The 18134-nt window shown below is 44.3% G+C and overlaps 1 protein-coding gene across 6 annotated transcripts in view; it reads left to right on the top strand.

Annotated features, from left to right (window-relative positions):
- Positions 1-18134, top strand: part of ADAMTS9 (ADAM metallopeptidase with thrombospondin type 1 motif 9) — a 154963-nt gene that overhangs the window by 45395 nt on the left and 91434 nt on the right. For all 6 annotated transcript variants that reach the window (XM_087825091.1, XM_087825090.1, XM_087825089.1 and 3 more), the window contains exons 12-18: positions 125-270; positions 7607-7788; positions 7882-8018; positions 9507-9624; positions 9865-9960; positions 17628-17794; positions 17886-18015. In XM_087825091.1, the coding sequence (XP_087681217.1) occupies positions 125-270; positions 7607-7788; positions 7882-8018; positions 9507-9624; positions 9865-9960; positions 17628-17794; positions 17886-18015 (976 nt within the window). The remainder of the gene's footprint in view (positions 1-124; positions 271-7606; positions 7789-7881; positions 8019-9506; positions 9625-9864; positions 9961-17627; positions 17795-17885; positions 18016-18134) is intronic.

Raw genomic sequence — 18134 nt, 5'->3', positions numbered from 1 at the left:
CGCTAGCTGGTGAAATTGCAGGGCGCTTGGGAAACAGTCGGAACAGGGCGTATTTGAAAGGACAGTGGGTCCTACAATGTCGCAAGCACCCAGCTCTCCCTCGTTGTTCCCTTATTAAATACAGCACTGCAAGTTTGGATTTTGTGTTCCCAAAGAAATGGAGGCCCCCGTGACCGATGGATCCTGGGGAAGTTGGACTCACTTCGGAACCTGCTCTAGGACGTGTGGAGGGGGCATCAGAATCGCTGTCCGGGAGTGCAACAGACCAGAGTAAGTCCTAGGACGCGCCACCACCATTCCTGGGACAGCAGGAGTGACAGATGCCTACAGAGGGTCATTTAGCTGGAGGCAGGTAAAGAGCTCTTTCCAAATTAAGAGAGTGGGTGGAACTCCTAGGACCACCAAAAGTCCTCGTGTCCAAGCGCTGTCCCTGGCCACTTCCCTGCTGTCTTATTATTTTTCTCCAATGATCCTTTATTTTTAAAAGTTTTGTCTACTGAACAGTCAATGCTTTTGTGTTGATTGGCCTGTTTAACATTGTTGACAGTCAGGCATGTCTCACTGCCCCCAGAGCTTGGGATAGCATGCTAATAAAGGGAACAGATTCATTTTTTTGTGAGGAAACAAAGAAATTGATCCTTTCTGTCCAGATTATAGATAAACGCACCCTCTTCTGTTAGCTTTTGAAATGCTGGAAGGGGTACACAGACCCCCAAGGCAGCACTGGCAGATCCGAAGGGACCAGGAACCCCAAGTCAGGAATTACTTTTTGAATCAATCTTGTTGTTTCGCAGGTGAGACAGCCTGACAGTTTACAGATTGGGAGTGTCCTGCTCTTCAGGATGATTCTCACTATGTGACCAGCCTAACCCTGTGAGGACTTGCATGGTCACATAGTCAGTGGGGTTTTCTCAGCACCTATCATGGTAGACCTGCGCTTGCTGGGGAGGCTGTTTACAAGCAGGCTTTAGAAATTGCTCTCATGAGGAACGACATCCAATTTTGTGTGGCTATAAGATATATCAAATTTAAAGGAACAGAAAATAATACATGATATTATTGCCACTGACCCTACATAGGTGGGGACCCCAAGAAGTCTTCGCAGATTAGGGAGAGTTTTGAGATGTATAAAGCCACAGCCATTTTTACAGGATCAGCTGCTTTGGGGTGGTGTGAAATGATTTCGCCCAGCAGTACTCTTTTAGCTTTACCAGCCTGCATTAAGGATAGTAGGCGGGTTGTAGAGAGGTAAGCAGGTAAAGGAGCAGAGTGGGCTGGTTCAGGACAACAGGGTTGTATTGCAGAGTGGTGGACACTAAGTGCTGATGGATTGTTCGTAGGTAGGAAAAGGGCCTGCTACTGACAAAGCTTCCAAATTTTTTATAAGAAAAATCTGAGTTGTGTGAACTAAAGGAGAACATAGCTGTAGGTCGCTGTTCTAAGTCTTGTTCTAAATAAATACTCTAGCACAAATCACAGATGATAAGTAATTTAATATATTTTTGTTCACAGCCCAGCATTTAGTAGACGTCCATTACTAGTCTCTACAGAAGACAACTATAGAGCTGTAAAATATAGACTCTGGTTTATAAAACTAACACTGCAGCTATGTATGTAAGCTAATAAACATTCGATTTGCCTAGATTTAGTATTCGTTTTTAAATAATAGTATAAAATAGTACATGCTTCCAGGTACAAAAGAATATGATATAAAAAGTTCCTATCATTGTTATTTCTAATCCCCAATTATCCCCACAAGAAATAACTGCCAAAAACCAATTTTATTTGTATTCTTTTGGACTTTCAAAAAAGATTGTAAGTGTAATATGTATTGTATGAAGTAAATATTATACAAAACAAAGATCACACTATAGTGTTCTACAAATTGCTTTTTAAAAGTCAAATATATATCTTAGCTATTTGCATTGTTGAAACCTTAAAATAAAACATTTAAAGCTAACAGCAAATAAGAATTTTTTAAAAATTAAAAACTATTGGGTGGTTACATTGAACCAAATTATTATAGTAAGTTATATTATCATGAGGGTGTGGGTATTGCAAATAGTAGGCCCTTTGAAATTTTGACTCAAGAATATTGTATTTGAAAGAAGTGTTTGGTCTTTTTTTCTTTTTTTTTAAGTATTAGGGTAGTTTTAGAAGTGCTGTGGAAAGTGAAGAGAGATAAATCATCCCTAATGGGAACAGGCCAGACAAAGAAAGTCACCCCCGCCTGAAGATCTCAGCGGGAAAGGATCTTGAGCTTCAAAGAGAAGTGAGGATCCTCACATTCAGAAGTTAGGGCCCAATCACTGAAGACGTCAGTTAGAGGCCCTTGCTCTGGCTGTTTGCTGCGAGAGGCTTTACAGTGGTGCAGTCCACCTAGCCAAGTGTCCGCACTGACCCACTGCATCCAGATGCCTGTGACTGAGGAAGGAGACTGTCTCTGAAAACCAAGGTCCAGTGGCACCAGCAAGTCAGTTTGATGAGAGGAGGGGACACAGAAAAGGCAAATCAGATCCAAACCTCAGTTTAAAAGCTTGTTCAGAGAAATTGGCAGAGCAAGTGGTTCATTATATAGACCGTGGAAGTGGCTGCGGTCCTGGTTCTCAGTTTGAGGGGGACGGTCCCCCTCCTGGCAGCCCGCCTTTCCTCAGTTGGTGGAGCCCTGAGAGTTTAAAGTTGAGCTCCATCTTCAAAATTCAAGATTGTTTCTGTTGAGAACACTGGATTGTTTTTGTTTTTTCACACTATCCATGTGATTCAAGAATGCATTTATTTAGCATCCAGGCACATTATGCTGTATTTTTAGCTTTTTCCTTGAGAGTGTAAAAGCTAAAAAAAAGAACAGTGGCCTTGCTATGCACATAGGTCTGACACGCCCATGAGCAAACTATATAAGCCTTGTGCTTTTAATTTTAGTCAAAGATTTTGGTCTCAATTTGTATATAGTGCTACAGGTTTACCATCATGACAATGGGGCTCTAATATTCTGTCTTTAAAAGTTTTATTTATTTTACTTAATCCCATTTTTGACCCATGTCCCACAGGTAAAATGAGCATTTGTTCTGGTTCCAGTTTCAATTTGTTGTCCTGGAGAAGTTTAATAGCTCCTTTTTCTTTTTCTCAAAGTGCCCTAGGTTGGACAATTAATTATATGGTCACCCAATCTATGAGAAATATGTAGTAGGATAAACATTGAAATCAGAACCAGCAAATCCTAACTTAGGCTATCAGAACAAGACCAGCAATGGAACTAGAAGATGCATCACCAGCCAGTGGGCCCTGACTTGTTATTTTGTGCTCTGAATTTGGCCCTGAGCTTCCTGGTGACTGGAAGAAATGATTTATAGAGCTGTTGCAGTCCATCAAAATAAAAAATCAGCCAGTTCTTCAGGAAAGGCAAAGGATTTCCTTCTTCTAGTGCTTCTATTTCTCTTTTAAATTAGGAGGTAGGTTAAATTAAAAATAATGATAAACTCATAGATTTAAGAAAAGACAAGATTGTGAACTGGATATTTCTTATTTAGGCTTCCACCTTAGCAACTTCTGATGAGATCTGACATAAAAAAGAGATTAGACATGTATGTCTGTTTCATCTAAGAAAACCAGTCTTTCATTTGGCTGTAAAAAAAATTTGCAGCCAAGTTCTTTTAAGGTAGAGTTGGATGACCTTACTTCAAAATGTCCAGAATTAGCTACTGTGGGAGAGCCTGTAACTAATGAATTAATACCCAGTCCCATAGACTGCCCCATTTGGCAGGACCATCAGTGATGACTAGAACAGCTTCCTGGCTCATCCCATTTAATCCCTGAATAGCTTTTCAGCATCCTCTGCAGTTGGCCATTTGACCCCTCCTTAAAAACCCTCCACACTTAGGGAGATAAACTACCTTCTGGGGCTGCTTATTGCATCACTAGAAATGTCTTCCTTGTGCTGACCCTAAACTGCCTGCCCTAACTCTTTGTAATTAAGCACAGAAGTTAAGATTTCTGCCTAAACCCACCTGCAGACTAAAAGTTAGCTTTCCTTGATAGTGGAATGCACCTGTGATGATCTGTAAAATTCCTTCATCCTGGGCCATGCAGCATTGCAAATTTTCTTTGTACGTATGAATAGGCCTGGTTGTGTAATATGTGCTTGAAAGAAAGATTCAGCTTGGCTGTGCTGACTATAGTTCCTTTCATAGTAATTAATCTAGCAATTTCCTTAAGTCCTTTCCATCCCTATTTGACATGCAATATTTTTAAAGGATCTTAATAGTTGGAAAATGTGGTTAATATTTTTTCAAGTTGCATTTCCTATAATTTTCAGTATTTTCCTACATGGAAAAAATACGCCTACCCAGCTAAATTACTAAAGTATAAAATGAAAATTTTCCATGCTGAAAGGTAAGGTAAGTTGGCTAAAGTCTTCCCCATTACACAGTACATGCAAATCAGGCCGAGGTCGCATTGGCTAGGATGGAACATAAACCATATATTTCAAAGGGGCAAATTTATGTTTATTAATCAAATATCATCTGCCTTTATATGAAAAGCAAATAAGATCAAAAAACGAGTTTTGATATGAAGAGAGTCCTGTTTCAAAAGAGGCAGCATAGCAGAGAGGCCAGATCATGATGAAAGGTCAGGGAGGCGTGTTGGTCTCAGCCAGCGCATCACTTAATTGGCATGTGACGTTGCCAGAATATTTAACATTTCTGAGCCCAGTTCTAAAAAAGCTTCAGAGACAAGAAGGCCACTGCCTACCTCACAGCGTGTCCATGCGTCAGCAAACCTTCATACACGAATCTTTTTCTGTAAAACATTTCATAAGTATTTTAGACTTTGAGGGTCATAGGATCTCTGTTCCAACGATACAACCTTGCTGATATAGTAAGAAACATACATATGTATAGAGTGGGTGTGGCTGTGTTCTAATAAAATTTTATGAACACTGAAATTTGAATTTTACATAATTTTTATGTTATCTCAAATTTAAAATTTTTTTAAATGATTTTAAAATGTAAAAAAAACATTTTCTCACTGGCTATGTAAAAACAGGCAGTAAGTCAAATTTTGGCCCACGCTATAGTTTGTGGACCCTTGTAATAGCTCAACATTTACTGTGTGGTGGGCCTGTGTGGCAAGTGCTTTGAAGGTATTCGCCCAGTCAACCATCACTCAGCCCTGTGAAGTAGACATTAGCATCATCTCCCTGTTACAGATCAGATCAGGGAACAGGCTTAGAGAGGTGAAACAACTTGCCTAAAATTGCACTGTTATTAAGAGGCAGGGCTGGGATTCAAACCCTCAGTTTTTAGGGTCCATCTTTATAACCTCAGAAATATGGCCTCTCACATAGAGTGTTTTCTATGTATTGTTCATGTAAAATGTCACAAAAATAAATCACTAAGTGTTATTTGCCATTTGATAGTGGTCACAGCAAGCAAGGAAGCCACTTACAAGTATTAACTATTTGCAGCCCAAAGAACTATTGCATTCGGTCAATTGCAAGAGCCAGCTAAGACTCATTAGGTAACAGAACCAGAAAAATCAACTTTTTAAAAATTTTATTTTCAAAGAGAAAGAAATGTGAATTACTTTCAGGCAACAAATAAATGATCAATCCACCATAGTTAGTTTGGACATTTAAAAAGATTCACAAAGATCATTGCATGTTGAGGAAAAGTTGAAGGGGATCTTCCTTGTAGCACCTGAACAGCTATGTGGGCCTGATCTATTATTCATGTATAACCTGGTATTTTATGTATGATACTGGGGTGCCTTCATACTGAGAGAAGAGCTTGGTATCCAGGAAACCAAGACTGTATCTCTAAATGGCACCAAAAGAGAAAAATAAAAGATTCTGGACCATAGCTCCTTGTAATGTAGCAGAAAGAGCACAGAGAAAGAACCTGGGAAATGTGACTTGACTTCTGTCTCTGCTCTTTTATGAGCTGTGTGATCTTGGGCAAAGTACTTAACTTCTCTGAATCTCCTCTCATATGGTATAAAAGTACCTCTGCCTTTCTCTTGGGCAAAACATGCACAAGTTTTGGCTAGTCAAGTGCACTATGCAGATATAAAGCTCATGGGCTTAGTTGCGTTTACTGGGAAGACAGACAGATACTGCATCCCGAGATGCAGCCTTCCTCATGATAAGTATTTACCAGACGCAGATTCATAACAAGCTTTACATCTGCAGGACAGAGCTCGGAGAGGCCAGGGAGCTTACCCAGACGTGCCCAGCTGTAACTGCAAAGCCCACACTCTTACCTTACTCTACAAATCTTCGACAGAGGGAACAAATTTATGGCAGTGTCACGGCCAAGTGGCCCTTCCTGAGACAAGGCCACTCTGCAGTCCTGCCTCACAATGCAAACCATGTTGTAGCTCAGATTTGTACTCAAAACAAGCAAACTGCTGAACTGGATCAGGTTAGACTGGGAGTGCGCACATGTAAGACAGTAGTTAGCACTTTAGGCATCTGCTGTGTGCGCTTATTTTACAAACGAGAGACAAGTGCAGGGAGACTTAAGAACTTTGTCTAAGGTTGCACAGTGAAGACAGGGCCAAGAGTGGAACCCAGGGCCAACTCTTAACTGCTCCTCTGGGCTGCCTCTCGTTTTATATTATATGAGCTTGGGTCCATTTCCCATTCCCCCAGGGCCTGGTTTAACAAAACAAAACAAGCAGCACTTCTTATGGTCCAAATCACTCTGAAAGATGCATTCTGAAGAAGAAAGGTGGAGAGGTTTGAGAGGTGTCCTAGGATGGCGTGAAACCTGAGCTGCTCCAGCCCTGGGTGGGTGAGCCAGGCTTCCTGTGACGCTGTGATCTTCCAGTTTCCATGATGAATTTGGCAAGCTGTTGACTGCTGGGAGATGTGTTGTATAATTTACTCTCCGGGTCACATCTGGAAAATACATGCACGGGGTGCATGCGGAGATGAAATTTGCACTGTGACGCTTTGTGAGACATACTCCATACTCTTGTCACACAAGAGGTAATGAAGCCAGTGTGCTTTCTCCTGCTTCTCCTATTACGTTAGTGGAAATACAGGCGCATTCATTCTCTTTATTCCATCTTATTTGTAAAACAAACAAATACAATGGTTATTGGTGGGAAGAAAGAAGGGAGAGAATGAATGGAAGCGACATGCAAAGGTCTAGGATGGTTCCCCGGGAGAATGCTGGTGGGAAAGGTAGACAGGGAGCTCTTTTAACTACTCACCTGTACCTGTCGCCTCCTACCTTTTTGAAATCAAATGACTGTGACTATTTGGGAGAAAGAGGAGAGAAAATGGCCTAATAGATTCCAGGCTTTGTATTTCATACTTTAAGGTATGCACTCTCATACTTTATCCTCAAAACATCTTTATCAAATAGCACCTTCCCATTTTACAGAAGGGAAGGACTGAGGCTCGAGGTAACGTAACTTGCTTAAGCTTAGACAGTTCATGGTGTTGAAGGCAGAATGCAAACCCAGCTTTCACGGCCCTTGCCCTATTCTTTGTCACCGGCCACTTCAAATTTACTTCCCTGGAAGACAGAGAGCCACAGGTAAGAGCGTGATGTGGGAGAAATACATTATAATATCATGTGTGTTCTCTCCCTTTGCTCAGGCCAAAAAACGGCGGCAAGTACTGTACAGGGCGCAGGATGAAGTTCAGGTCCTGCAACACGGAGCCATGCCTCGCGCAGAAGCGGGACTTCCGAGAGGAGCAGTGCGCCCAGTACGACGGGAAGCATTTTAACATCAACGGCCTGCTTCCCAGTGTGCGCTGGGTGCCCAAGTACAGTGGAAGTAAGTGGTGCGGGCGGTGCCAGGCCCGGCAGGGCTGTGCGGGCCAGGCGACACCCTCACAGTCGCCCCGCATTCATTGTGTCTCCTCTCCAGTTTTGTTGAAGGACCGGTGCAAGTTGTTCTGCAGGGTGGTAGGGAGCACAGTCTACTATCAGCTCCGAGACAAAGTGGTGGATGGGACCCCGTGCGGCCAGGACACCAGTGACATCTGTGTCCAAGGCCTCTGCCGGGTAAGTCCCCAGTGGTGTTTTCCGCATTGTGTCGTCTTGCTGCCAAGCTGTGGTTTGTGGCTCTCGGGGTCGCAGCTGCTAATACCTATGCACTGTCCCTAGGCACAGAGTGGGGTCCCCAGAGCTCCGTCAGCACCCCCTGATCCTCATGCATGCCAAAGTTTGAGAACCGCTGCCCTGGATTTTTCTTGATATTCTCAGCCTCTCTGGCGATCCGCACAAAGCCTCCCTGTGAAGATTTATTGCAACGATTTTCCCACACACTCCTTTATTATACCTCAGTGCTTAAGGTTAAACCCAGATGCTTCCTGACAGCAGTTTCTAGATGGAATAGCTCTGCTCCAGAATGATCTCAGGAGGGAGAGCTGGCCTCGCTCAGATTCCTCTTCCCGATTTTAAGCCAGATGGCTTCTACCTGAGACATACCTGTTAGTCACACTTTGAAGGGAAATCAGGACACTTCTGGCCGATGATAAAGCGTTGGAACAGTGATTTCTCAAGGGCTAGATACCATTTCACTGTGCTCACCAGTCAGAAATCATTCCTAGCCCAGCAAGGCTGTGCGATGATCTGTTTGTTCCTTGCACGTTCATCTGTGTGTTCCTTGCACATGGTCCACTGCAGAGTGGAGTTCCTAACCCGGAGGGTCTGATTGAAAGCGCTCCTGAGAGTCACCCACTCCCAGCTCACGGCTGACCGAGCAGAGTTCCTGCTCGTCAGTTTATTTTATAGCAGTGCTTGAGTTTCTCCTCGAAGGCTGGTTCATCCAAAGGAACCAAATGGACAAGACTGTGAACTCTGTCCCCCGGCCTTGAGGTTGCTACTGGTGTCCTCAGACCTCAGTCTACACTGCTGCTTGGCAATAAGACGTAAAGAAATTCGGGAGGCCCTCTGGAGCCTCAGGCCTCAGACTGGTGGTCTGCAGCCTTCGCTGTCCCCCATTCATAGTCAGTATTTAAAAGGGGGCGATTTCACATCAAATACAAATCATTTTCCAGCTTGTCTTGGAAAATTAGGAAATGTCAACACTGGGCTTCTGTTTCCTTCGTGGCGGCGGTCACCTGGAGTGGGCAGCGGCTGCTCACTTAAGATGGGATGTGAGCTCTTTAATTGTAGACAGTCCCCACAGCTCCTTTTTTCCAATCCCAAGTGATTTTTTTCATTTACTCAATTTACTTGTGGCTGAGCACGTCTCATACTTTAATCTGTAGATGCAACACCTAAGGAGCTTGTTAACATGCCAGAAAAGTTACCAAGTCAGTAGATCTGTGTGGGGCTCGAGAATCTGCATTTCTGACAGCCTTGGGGTGCTGGGGCTGCTGGTCCAAGGACCACATTTTCCATAGCGAGTTTGAGTTCTCAACCCTTGCGACTTTAAAGAGACTTAATTTTGTTGTCATTTTGAATATACAGTATGCAAAGAAACATTACTTGTTTTATAATCTGTATAATAATTGCCATTTATTTCAAATGTTTTCTTTTTAAAAGCAAGCTGGATGTGATCATGTTTTAAACTCAAAAGCCCGGAGAGATAAGTGTGGGGTGTGCGGTGGCGATAATTCTTCATGCAGGACAGTGGCAGGAACATTTAATGTAGCACATTATGGTAAGATCTGTTCCCAACAACCTCGAGAAGGAAAGTGGCCAAAGTTAAAAAATTGTTCACCAAATGTGATGTGTAAAAAGTAATGATGTCAAGTGTAACATCAGTCTTGTTAAGGCACATTACCCATCTCACCTAATAAGTGAGAGTTATGTTATATTCTTTGTTGCCCATATTTTATTCCAGGCTTAGAGAAACGGAGCCATGCTATGGGATACTGAATTTCTGCTAAATTCTCTCCAGGCTATAATCTCGTGGTCCGAATTCCGGCTGGTGCTACCAGTATCGACGTGCGGCAGCACAGTTTCTCAGGGAGACCCGAGGATGACAACTACCTAGGTGAGATGGGGCCCCCGCCGGTTTCCGGGAGCAGTGGGCAGATACTGGGCCTTCCTCCCCTGTCGCACACGGACAGCTTTCAGATGTCACGTATGTTCATAAAAGGAGTTGGTCTTGGAATTCACTCTTTTATTCCTCCTTCATGTGTGTAGCCTCAGAGTACTGATTTAAGAGTCATGTAGTTACACTGGTCAATAGCGAAGGATTTACTCTGGATCTTGGAGAATAGAAGGGCCCCAAATAAAATTTTTTTAAACATTTTAAAATTTATTTTAGAGAGAGAGAGAGAGAAACATCAGTGTGAAAGAGTAACATGGAAAGGTTGCCTCTCCTACGAGCCCCTCCTGGGGACCGAACCCGAAACCTGGGTATGTATGTGCCCTGACTGGGAATCTAACGCACCACCTTTTGGTGTATGGGATGAGCTCCAACCACCTGAACCACAAAGGCCTGGGCCCTAAATCAAATTCTGAAAGTACTTGCCTTGTAAGTTTAACATAAAATTATTGCTCTGAGTCTTTTTCAAAAAATCTGTCCAGTGGGCAACTAACTTGCAGATGTTTTTTTAGAGGTATTGCCTGACTTAATTTTTATGTTATCAGCTCAGACTAAGAGCAGACCACTGGTGGACTTACTCGGAATTTGATTATGCCTGGTCATTCCAAAAGGTTCTGCGGCGGCAGTATTTTTCTCATGTTATTACTAGAATGGCCCACCTGGTTACTTTCACATGCTCAGGCATGTGATTAATTCATTTCTGTTCCTTATGTTGAAACCACAGCACACCAACAACCTTGTGCTCATTTTCAACAGTCTGCTCTGCTGAGTCCCACTTCAATTTATCATTCCGCAAACTGCGATAAGTGACTATGAAATTTGCCAACCATTTTTAATTAAAAGAAGAATATGGGGAGTGGGGTCATGACTGAAAGGGATTCAGCTGATCACTGGCACAACCAGACTCTTCCTGGCCGTGAAAGCAGCAGGCTTGAATGCAGGTCTAGAGGAGACCAGGGCAGTCTTGCTGGGCAGTCCGCTCTTAAAAGAAATGAATGTGCTAATGTACTTTCTCGCTTATAATGTCCAGACAGGAGCTCTGTTTATCCATCAGACTACAACCTCTATGGAGGTTTACTTCAAACATTTGGGCATATTAAGCTAGTAAATGAGTGTTCATTGAATCAGATGAGAACCTGTATGAATATTTTGGAATGTCCGCATGAAATCCTTCGTAAGATAGATAGTGATCCTTTACTCAAGCATGCTAATCAGGTATAATATTTAGACATGACTCCATTGTAGCATTTTCCACAGTGTGTAGTCATCATTATTTAATTAGTCATTCATTAGATAGATGCTAGGCACAATAACAAAACAGAACAAAAAATTAAAAATGAAAATCTCTGTTTTCTTGGAACTTACTTTTTAGTAGGAGTAGATCAATGATTTTCAACCTTTTTCATTTCATGGCACATGTAAACTAATTACTAAAATTCTGTGGCACATACTGTATTTTTTGCCTATCTTAAAAAAAAGAAAAGGTATAATTCTGATTCAGTCACACCAGATGGCTATTGTTGTGTTGGTTGTTGTCATTTTCTTATTTGACAATCTAAGGGAAAAGAGGTCAGTGCCCCTGACTAGTCAGGCGTTGCCTCTTTAAAAAATTCTTGCGGCAAAACAGGTTAAAAATCGCTGGAGTAGATAGACAATAACTTAACTGGTGAGCAAACTATGTACTTTAGAGGATGATATATGAACTATTAGAAAATAGAGCAGCATAAGGGAAATTGGGATGCTGAGGGTGGGCTGGGAATAGTGGAGTTGAAATATTTGAAATGTGGCAAGAGATAACAACACACCTGGGGGAAGAGCATTCCAAGCAGAGGGAACAGCCAGTGCAAAATCCTTGAAGGAGGAGCATGTCTGGATTGTTCCAAGAGTGGAGGGAGGCCACTGCGGCTGGAGCTGAGTGAGCACAGAGGAGAGTCCTAGATGATTAAACAAGTATCAGGACTAGATTATAAGGGGCCACATAACCAGTGCAAGGACTACACTGAGACATGGGGAGCTACTGGGGGTTTTGAGCCAAGGAACAGCATGATATAATCCTATTTCTTTTTCAAAGGAGCATGCTGGCTCTTATGTTGAGGACAGGTGACAGGGTAGGAGGCAGAAGCGGGAAGACTGGTTAGGGAGCTGCTGCCGTAACCCAGGAGGTGCTGGTGGTTTGGCCCCGAGCAGGAGCAGCAGAGGTGCGGTGCACGCGGTCGGGTTTTGGGATCTCGTGAAGGCAGAGGCATGGCGATTTGTTGATGGATTGGATATGGTGTGTGAGAGAAAGGGTGGCTCCGGGGTTTGGACCTGAGCTACTGAGGGGATGAAGTGACCATCCACTGAGATGAGACAACTTGTTTATTTATCCCCATGACCACTAGGTTTACGGTCAGAGGCTGTGTCCTTATATCTTTAGCTCCTGATATAAAGCCTACACATGAAGCTAAGCACTCGATTGCTGAATCACAGAACAACCATTGCTCGGGCTGTCTTTACGGAGTACCTACTGTGTGCTTCATGGGGGTGGGATTACCATGGAAATAGAGCCACCTCTTCTTTTCAAGACCATAAAGTCTTACTTGAAATCACTCGGTGGCTGAATCAGCATTCCATATCCTAAGTGTCGAAATGGGTGGTGACTTAAAAGACAGTTGACCAAGTTCTTGGGGATTCTTTTCAAATTACCTTTTTGGCAATACCACATCCCGCCACTGTGCAGAACGGGTCAAGCATTTTCTTTGCGCGCTGGGTTATAAGTTTGAGCATGTGGCCTTGCACTTCCTAATGACATCCGGCAGCGTCGCACACAACCTCCTTTATAAGTTAATTTCCTGAGAGCTGAAAGCCATGGTGGCCTCCTCCTTTCTCGTCCTAGAAAGGGAGAGGGATTCTGTCCTATTCGTCTCCTTGGAAAAATAATCCCTTCCAGGTAGGGCCCTCAAGTCAATTCAGCAGCATCAACCAGGTCGGCGCCTGAATTGAGGAGGGCCTCCTGATAACTTGTGTTCCTCGCTGGAGGTTCCTCAGTCTTTCCGTAAAGAATGAAAGCAAATTAAAGATTCGTCATCTGGGACAGACAGTCGGAGGCAGTCATGGCTCTCTAATGGAATATTATGATAAAGTCACCTGTTAGCAAAAGAGCGTCTCTCTAGTCGCACGTGAGAAGTGCCAGCAGAGGTGGCACATCCCAGTTCACTGAGCGTGACAGCTGAGACCTCAGAGCCTCTGAACCTTGCAGTGGTTTCTGAACAAGTTAGGAGGGAGGTGGAGGCGGCGGCTCTGGCCCGCAGGAAGGCGCAGGGGTGCGCTAAGAAGGTTGAAACCCCCTGTCAAATCTTGCTGTCCCTTCACTGCAGCCTCCTTGCTAAGCGATCTGCCTCCTTACCCTCAGGGTTCTCTGCGGGGGCCCAGCCACAGTCCCTCCTGCTGTTCTGGGGGGGAGCCGCTTCCAGGAGGGGGAGGGCCTGTGGAACCAGCTCTGGTGGCCAAATGGGGAGAGGGAGCCCGGAAATTAGCTCCCTACTCGCATTAGTGGGAGGTTGGGCAGTGGACTGTTGTTTTCAGGAAACTATTTGTTTCACAAGGTACCGAAGCAGAAAGTCTCCCTGTTAAAGGTCACCCTTTGCACAGCCCCACCCTCCTGTGGGACCCAAGCCGAGCTGCACCCAGGCCCACCACTTTGGTATCTCTTTTGGGGAAAACAGAGCCATTTCTGTGCTGCCTATTTGCCTCCAGCGCACCTAGCGCTCCATTAGCTGTGGCAGTGGGAAGACAGGAATCGATTCCGCTCAAGGAAAAGCAGGAACGTCAGCTCACCTGGTGACCCACCTCATTCCCCGCTCACCGTCTTTGGGACAAGGAGATGCAGTGAGAGTGGAATGGTGAAGTCAGCGAGGGAGCCTGGAGATGTGGGGCAGGAGCCCCCGAGGTCCCCTAGATAAACGATTGCTCTTTGAATACAAACAAAACTGGGTTACAGCTTAATTGACAGGCTGGCCTTGTGACATCTTACTTCCCTCTTTTCGTGAAGCCTCAGCTGGGAGGCTAGCGGGCGGCTTCCCTTGAAAGAACAGGGTGGTTTTGCTGGCAGCACGTCCTGCCATCACCATGTAAGGCACTCCCGTTAGGAGGAGCCTCAGGATGCCCAGGTGCCATGGAAACAGCTTCATCTCCAGTCAGCGACGCGGTGAAACTCGTGCATCCTGCCTGGCGGGTGGGGCTCACGCTGCAGGAGCCGCCGGCCAGACGAGGCTGTCAGGGGTTCACACTGACAAGGAAACAGTCATTTGGCCAGAAGCACTCCGTTCTCCTTGTCACAAACGTCAGCTTCAGTCAGTCACTCCTCGTTTAATGTCATTGATTGAGCACCTACTGGGATCTTTCTTGGCCTTAGGAAAGTGCGTTTTTAAATGGTCACTTTTCTAAAGGGGCTCCTTCAATCTAGTAAAACAAACCATTTAAGTTTTTAAAAAACTTGTAGCTAAATATATTTGGGTTCTCTTTGTACATAGGAGAAATAATGCATGAATTCATGCACTCATTTTACAAATGTTTGTTGACATTCTTCTTAGAAAACTAGTGCTTAATAGGCTTTGGAGACAGACTTCCATGATGAGAGACCTCGCCTTGGGAAAGTATTTTACTAATATTTAAGTCATGCTTTTCTCACCCATAAATTAGGCATCGGTAAAGGTATGATTAGGAGATGTGCATATAAAGGCATTATGATCTGCCAGGAAAGGAAGCTTATATGTGTTATAGTGTTTAATGTTCTTAACAATCCTTTGAGAAACCCATTATACAGAGGAAGAAACTGAGGCTTAGAGAGGTTAAGTAACTTACCCAAGATTGCACAAACAGAAGAGAAGAGTTGTATTGCTTTTTGGTCTGACCTCAGACCCTGCACCCTTAACCACTCCACTTTATTGTCTCCCTATAGAAAAACATGTGGCTGACTGGACCTGGGCATATTCATGCCTGGAAATTGAGGGTTATCAGTGAGAGTGAATGGCAAGGCTGGAAAAGTAGGTCAGGGTAAGATTTGTGAAGCTACAGGAAGTTATCATAGGGAGTTTGAACTAAATTCTGTAGGAAGTAGGGACTATGAAAGAATTTCGAGCTAAGAAGCATGATTTTGGAGGATTTTTTTCTCCTTTTTTAAAGCTTTTCCCTGTGTCACCTCGTCTTCCCCACCATTTCACATGAAGACGTCTTACTCTTCCCTCAGGGCCCCGATGGGGCTTACAGGGGTGGGACTTCTGGAAGTGAGGTGCTGGGTTAGGGACGGCGCTATGCCATTAGCTCTTGATCCTGCGAAGAGTAGTCCGCATGGGGACAGTGTCCAGCTGAGGGAGCTCGGTGAGCTCCCCCTGTGCAAGGAAGCAAGAGCCCTGCTGCTACTGAGCACGGAGAACACTCAGAGCCTGTCTCAGCCCTCTCCAACCTCCACATAGGGTGCGATACCTACCCTCCCAACCTCTTCTACCGCACACTGCTTCTGCCCGCGTGGTAACAGACAGTACACCACCTGCGTCAGTGAAAGACAGGTGGGCCCCGGCACACACTTAGGACATTGTGGCTACTCCCCATCTCATAACCGAGACACACTGTCATTAAAATGATGCTGAGACAGGAAGCTGCGAGTGACTCCTGTTCTGCCTAGTTTCTTGGGCAGCTAGTACCAATCAATGGACATTGGTGCCCAGGATGAAACCTATTTGCTATCCGTGAGTTAAATGTGCATGTTCCCTTAATCCTCCCAAACACATGGCCTGGGTATGTCAAGGGTTCCTTTCCTGCTGAGATTTGCTAATTAGGCACAATTTACAAAAGGTAAGGGGCCTTTTTTTAGCATTTTGTTCAGAGCCCAAATGTTTGATATCTCTGATTTGTTGAGTGCCTGTTTCATGTCCAGCCCAATACTCAGGAGAACTTATTATTCAAGGAGCAGGGGCACTGGGAAAAAACCAACTGGTACTTAAAACCAAAATTTTAATAATAAATACTAGGGGGAAAGATATGATTGGGATTTTATCTTGAGAAATTAGTCCAAAGTATGAGAATAAATGTGTGTTTTTTATGTTTATGTTCAACAAAGTTACATTTTAATTTTTATCATGCCCAGTTTTGTACAGTGGAGAAGAAAGCAATTGATAAGTATTTTTGCCAAAGTTTTCCAGTCAGGTCATATGATATCAGAGTAGTACGTTCTTTACTTAACATGTGAATTTAACAGTAAACTCTGAAAGGAAATCATTTTTTTAAACTTCCTGGGGCTTTATTCACTCTCTCCAGATAACGTTGATAATAAATTATTCCTCTGAAAGCAGCTGTCATCTTTTGCAAGATCTGCAGTAGATTCATTCATTCTGCCAGAGAAAGTATTTATTGAGCACCTACCACGTGCTCTTTCAAAAGCTGGGATGTACATAGTAGTGAGCAAGATGGTCCCCAGACCCTTGTCCTTGTGGGGCTCGCCTTCTTGTTTGGGGACAGAAAGCATAAACAGTGCTGTGGCGAGAAAGGAAGGTGGGAAATGGTACAGGAAATGTGGGATCTGTGCTGCAGTGGGAGGCGTTGCAGTTTCAAAAATAATGGGCTGGGTAGTGTTGTTGACCAGCTTTTACTGTTTAACAAATGGTCTCAAAACATAGTGGCTTAGCAGAACAGATGTGTACTGCCCCCCAGTTTTTGTGTGTCAGGAATTTGGGAGCAGCATGGCTGGGTGTTTCTGGCTTGAGGTGTCTCGGCGTCTGGAAACTTGACGGGCAGCGGATCCACTGCCCGGGTGCCTCACTCTGACACTGTTGGCAGGAGGCTTGGGGTCTTCACTGTTGTCTGCAAGAAGCCCCTCAATGCGGCTGCTTAGGGTTCCTTACAGTATGGCAGCCGGCTTTTTCCCTGAAACCAGAGATTCAAGGAAGAGCAAGGCGGAGCCACATGCTGTGACCTGGGCTTAGAGGTCTCACTGTCATTTCTGCAATGTCCTAGTGATTGCATAGTCATTGCTATTCCCTGTGGGAGGGGCTGACACACGGGTGAGTTCCAGGAGGTGAAGGTCACAGAGCCGTATTGGAGGCTGGCCACTGCTCTGTGCCTCACTGGAAAAGTGACATTTGAGCATCATATAGGCTATGATTTTCAAATTTCCCCATCTGCCAAATGAAGGAGACTAACAAAGATTTAATAAGCCTGGCTAAATCTAATGCAAAATGAGAGGGATATTTGCATGGGAATCAGTTTTGTAAGTGTTCAATTCATTTTACATATGTTTAAATCATTACACTTTTGTTTCCATCTCCAATCCTGTAATTGTGGGGCTTGTATAGCAAATCTTAGGCTAATTAGGATGCTTACATTTCTCTTAATTTTGAGAGGTGCCTTAAGGGTAGGTGTTTTTATATCTATCTTAGAGACAAATGGAGACTGAATGAGAGAAAGTGATTTCCCAAGGCCACGTAGCCAGCAAGTGGCAAAACTAGGATTTGAGTCCATTCCTGTTTGCCTGAAAAGTCCGTGTTCTTTGCACCCCGCGTGTTAAAGCATAATTCCATATTTCAAATAGCGAGTTTTCAGCAGCAAATCAGTGAATTCTGTTTTCTCATCTCCAGCGTTGTCAGACAGTGAAGGTGAGTTCTTGCTGAACGGAGACTTCGTTGTCACAATGTCCAAAAAGGAGATCCGCATTGGGAATGCTCTGATAGAGTACAGCGGGTCCGACAATGTCGTGGAGCGGCTGAACTGCACAGATCGCATCGAACAAGAACTTGTGCTTCAGGTAAAATCTGGGCCACGAGCCCGCGCCCTTTCCTTCCTCTCGGGGTCACCAGACCTGCAAACGTCGTCCCCATTCTGTCTGCGCCTCCCAGGTGTTGTCGGTGGGGAAGCTGTACAGCCCCGACGTGCGCTATTCCTTCAATGTTCCGCTCGAAGGCCGGCCCCAGCAGTTCTACTGGAACAGCCACGGGCCCTGGCAAGCCTGCAGCAAACCCTGCCAAGGTAGGGCTTTCTCGGTTGAGTTGGGGGGATTTGAGGCAGTCTTTTGGTTTATTTTTCCAGTTTTATCAACATATAATTGATATAACATTATATAAGCTTAAGGTGGATGGCATAATGAT

This window comes from Miniopterus natalensis, chromosome 15 (genome assembly GCF_054644295.1).
Source record: "Miniopterus natalensis isolate mMinNat1 chromosome 15, mMinNat1.hap1, whole genome shotgun sequence".
In the NCBI taxonomy this organism is placed as follows: domain Eukaryota; kingdom Metazoa; phylum Chordata; class Mammalia; order Chiroptera; family Miniopteridae; genus Miniopterus; species Miniopterus natalensis.
This window is presented reverse-complemented; position numbering and strand designations above follow the sequence as displayed.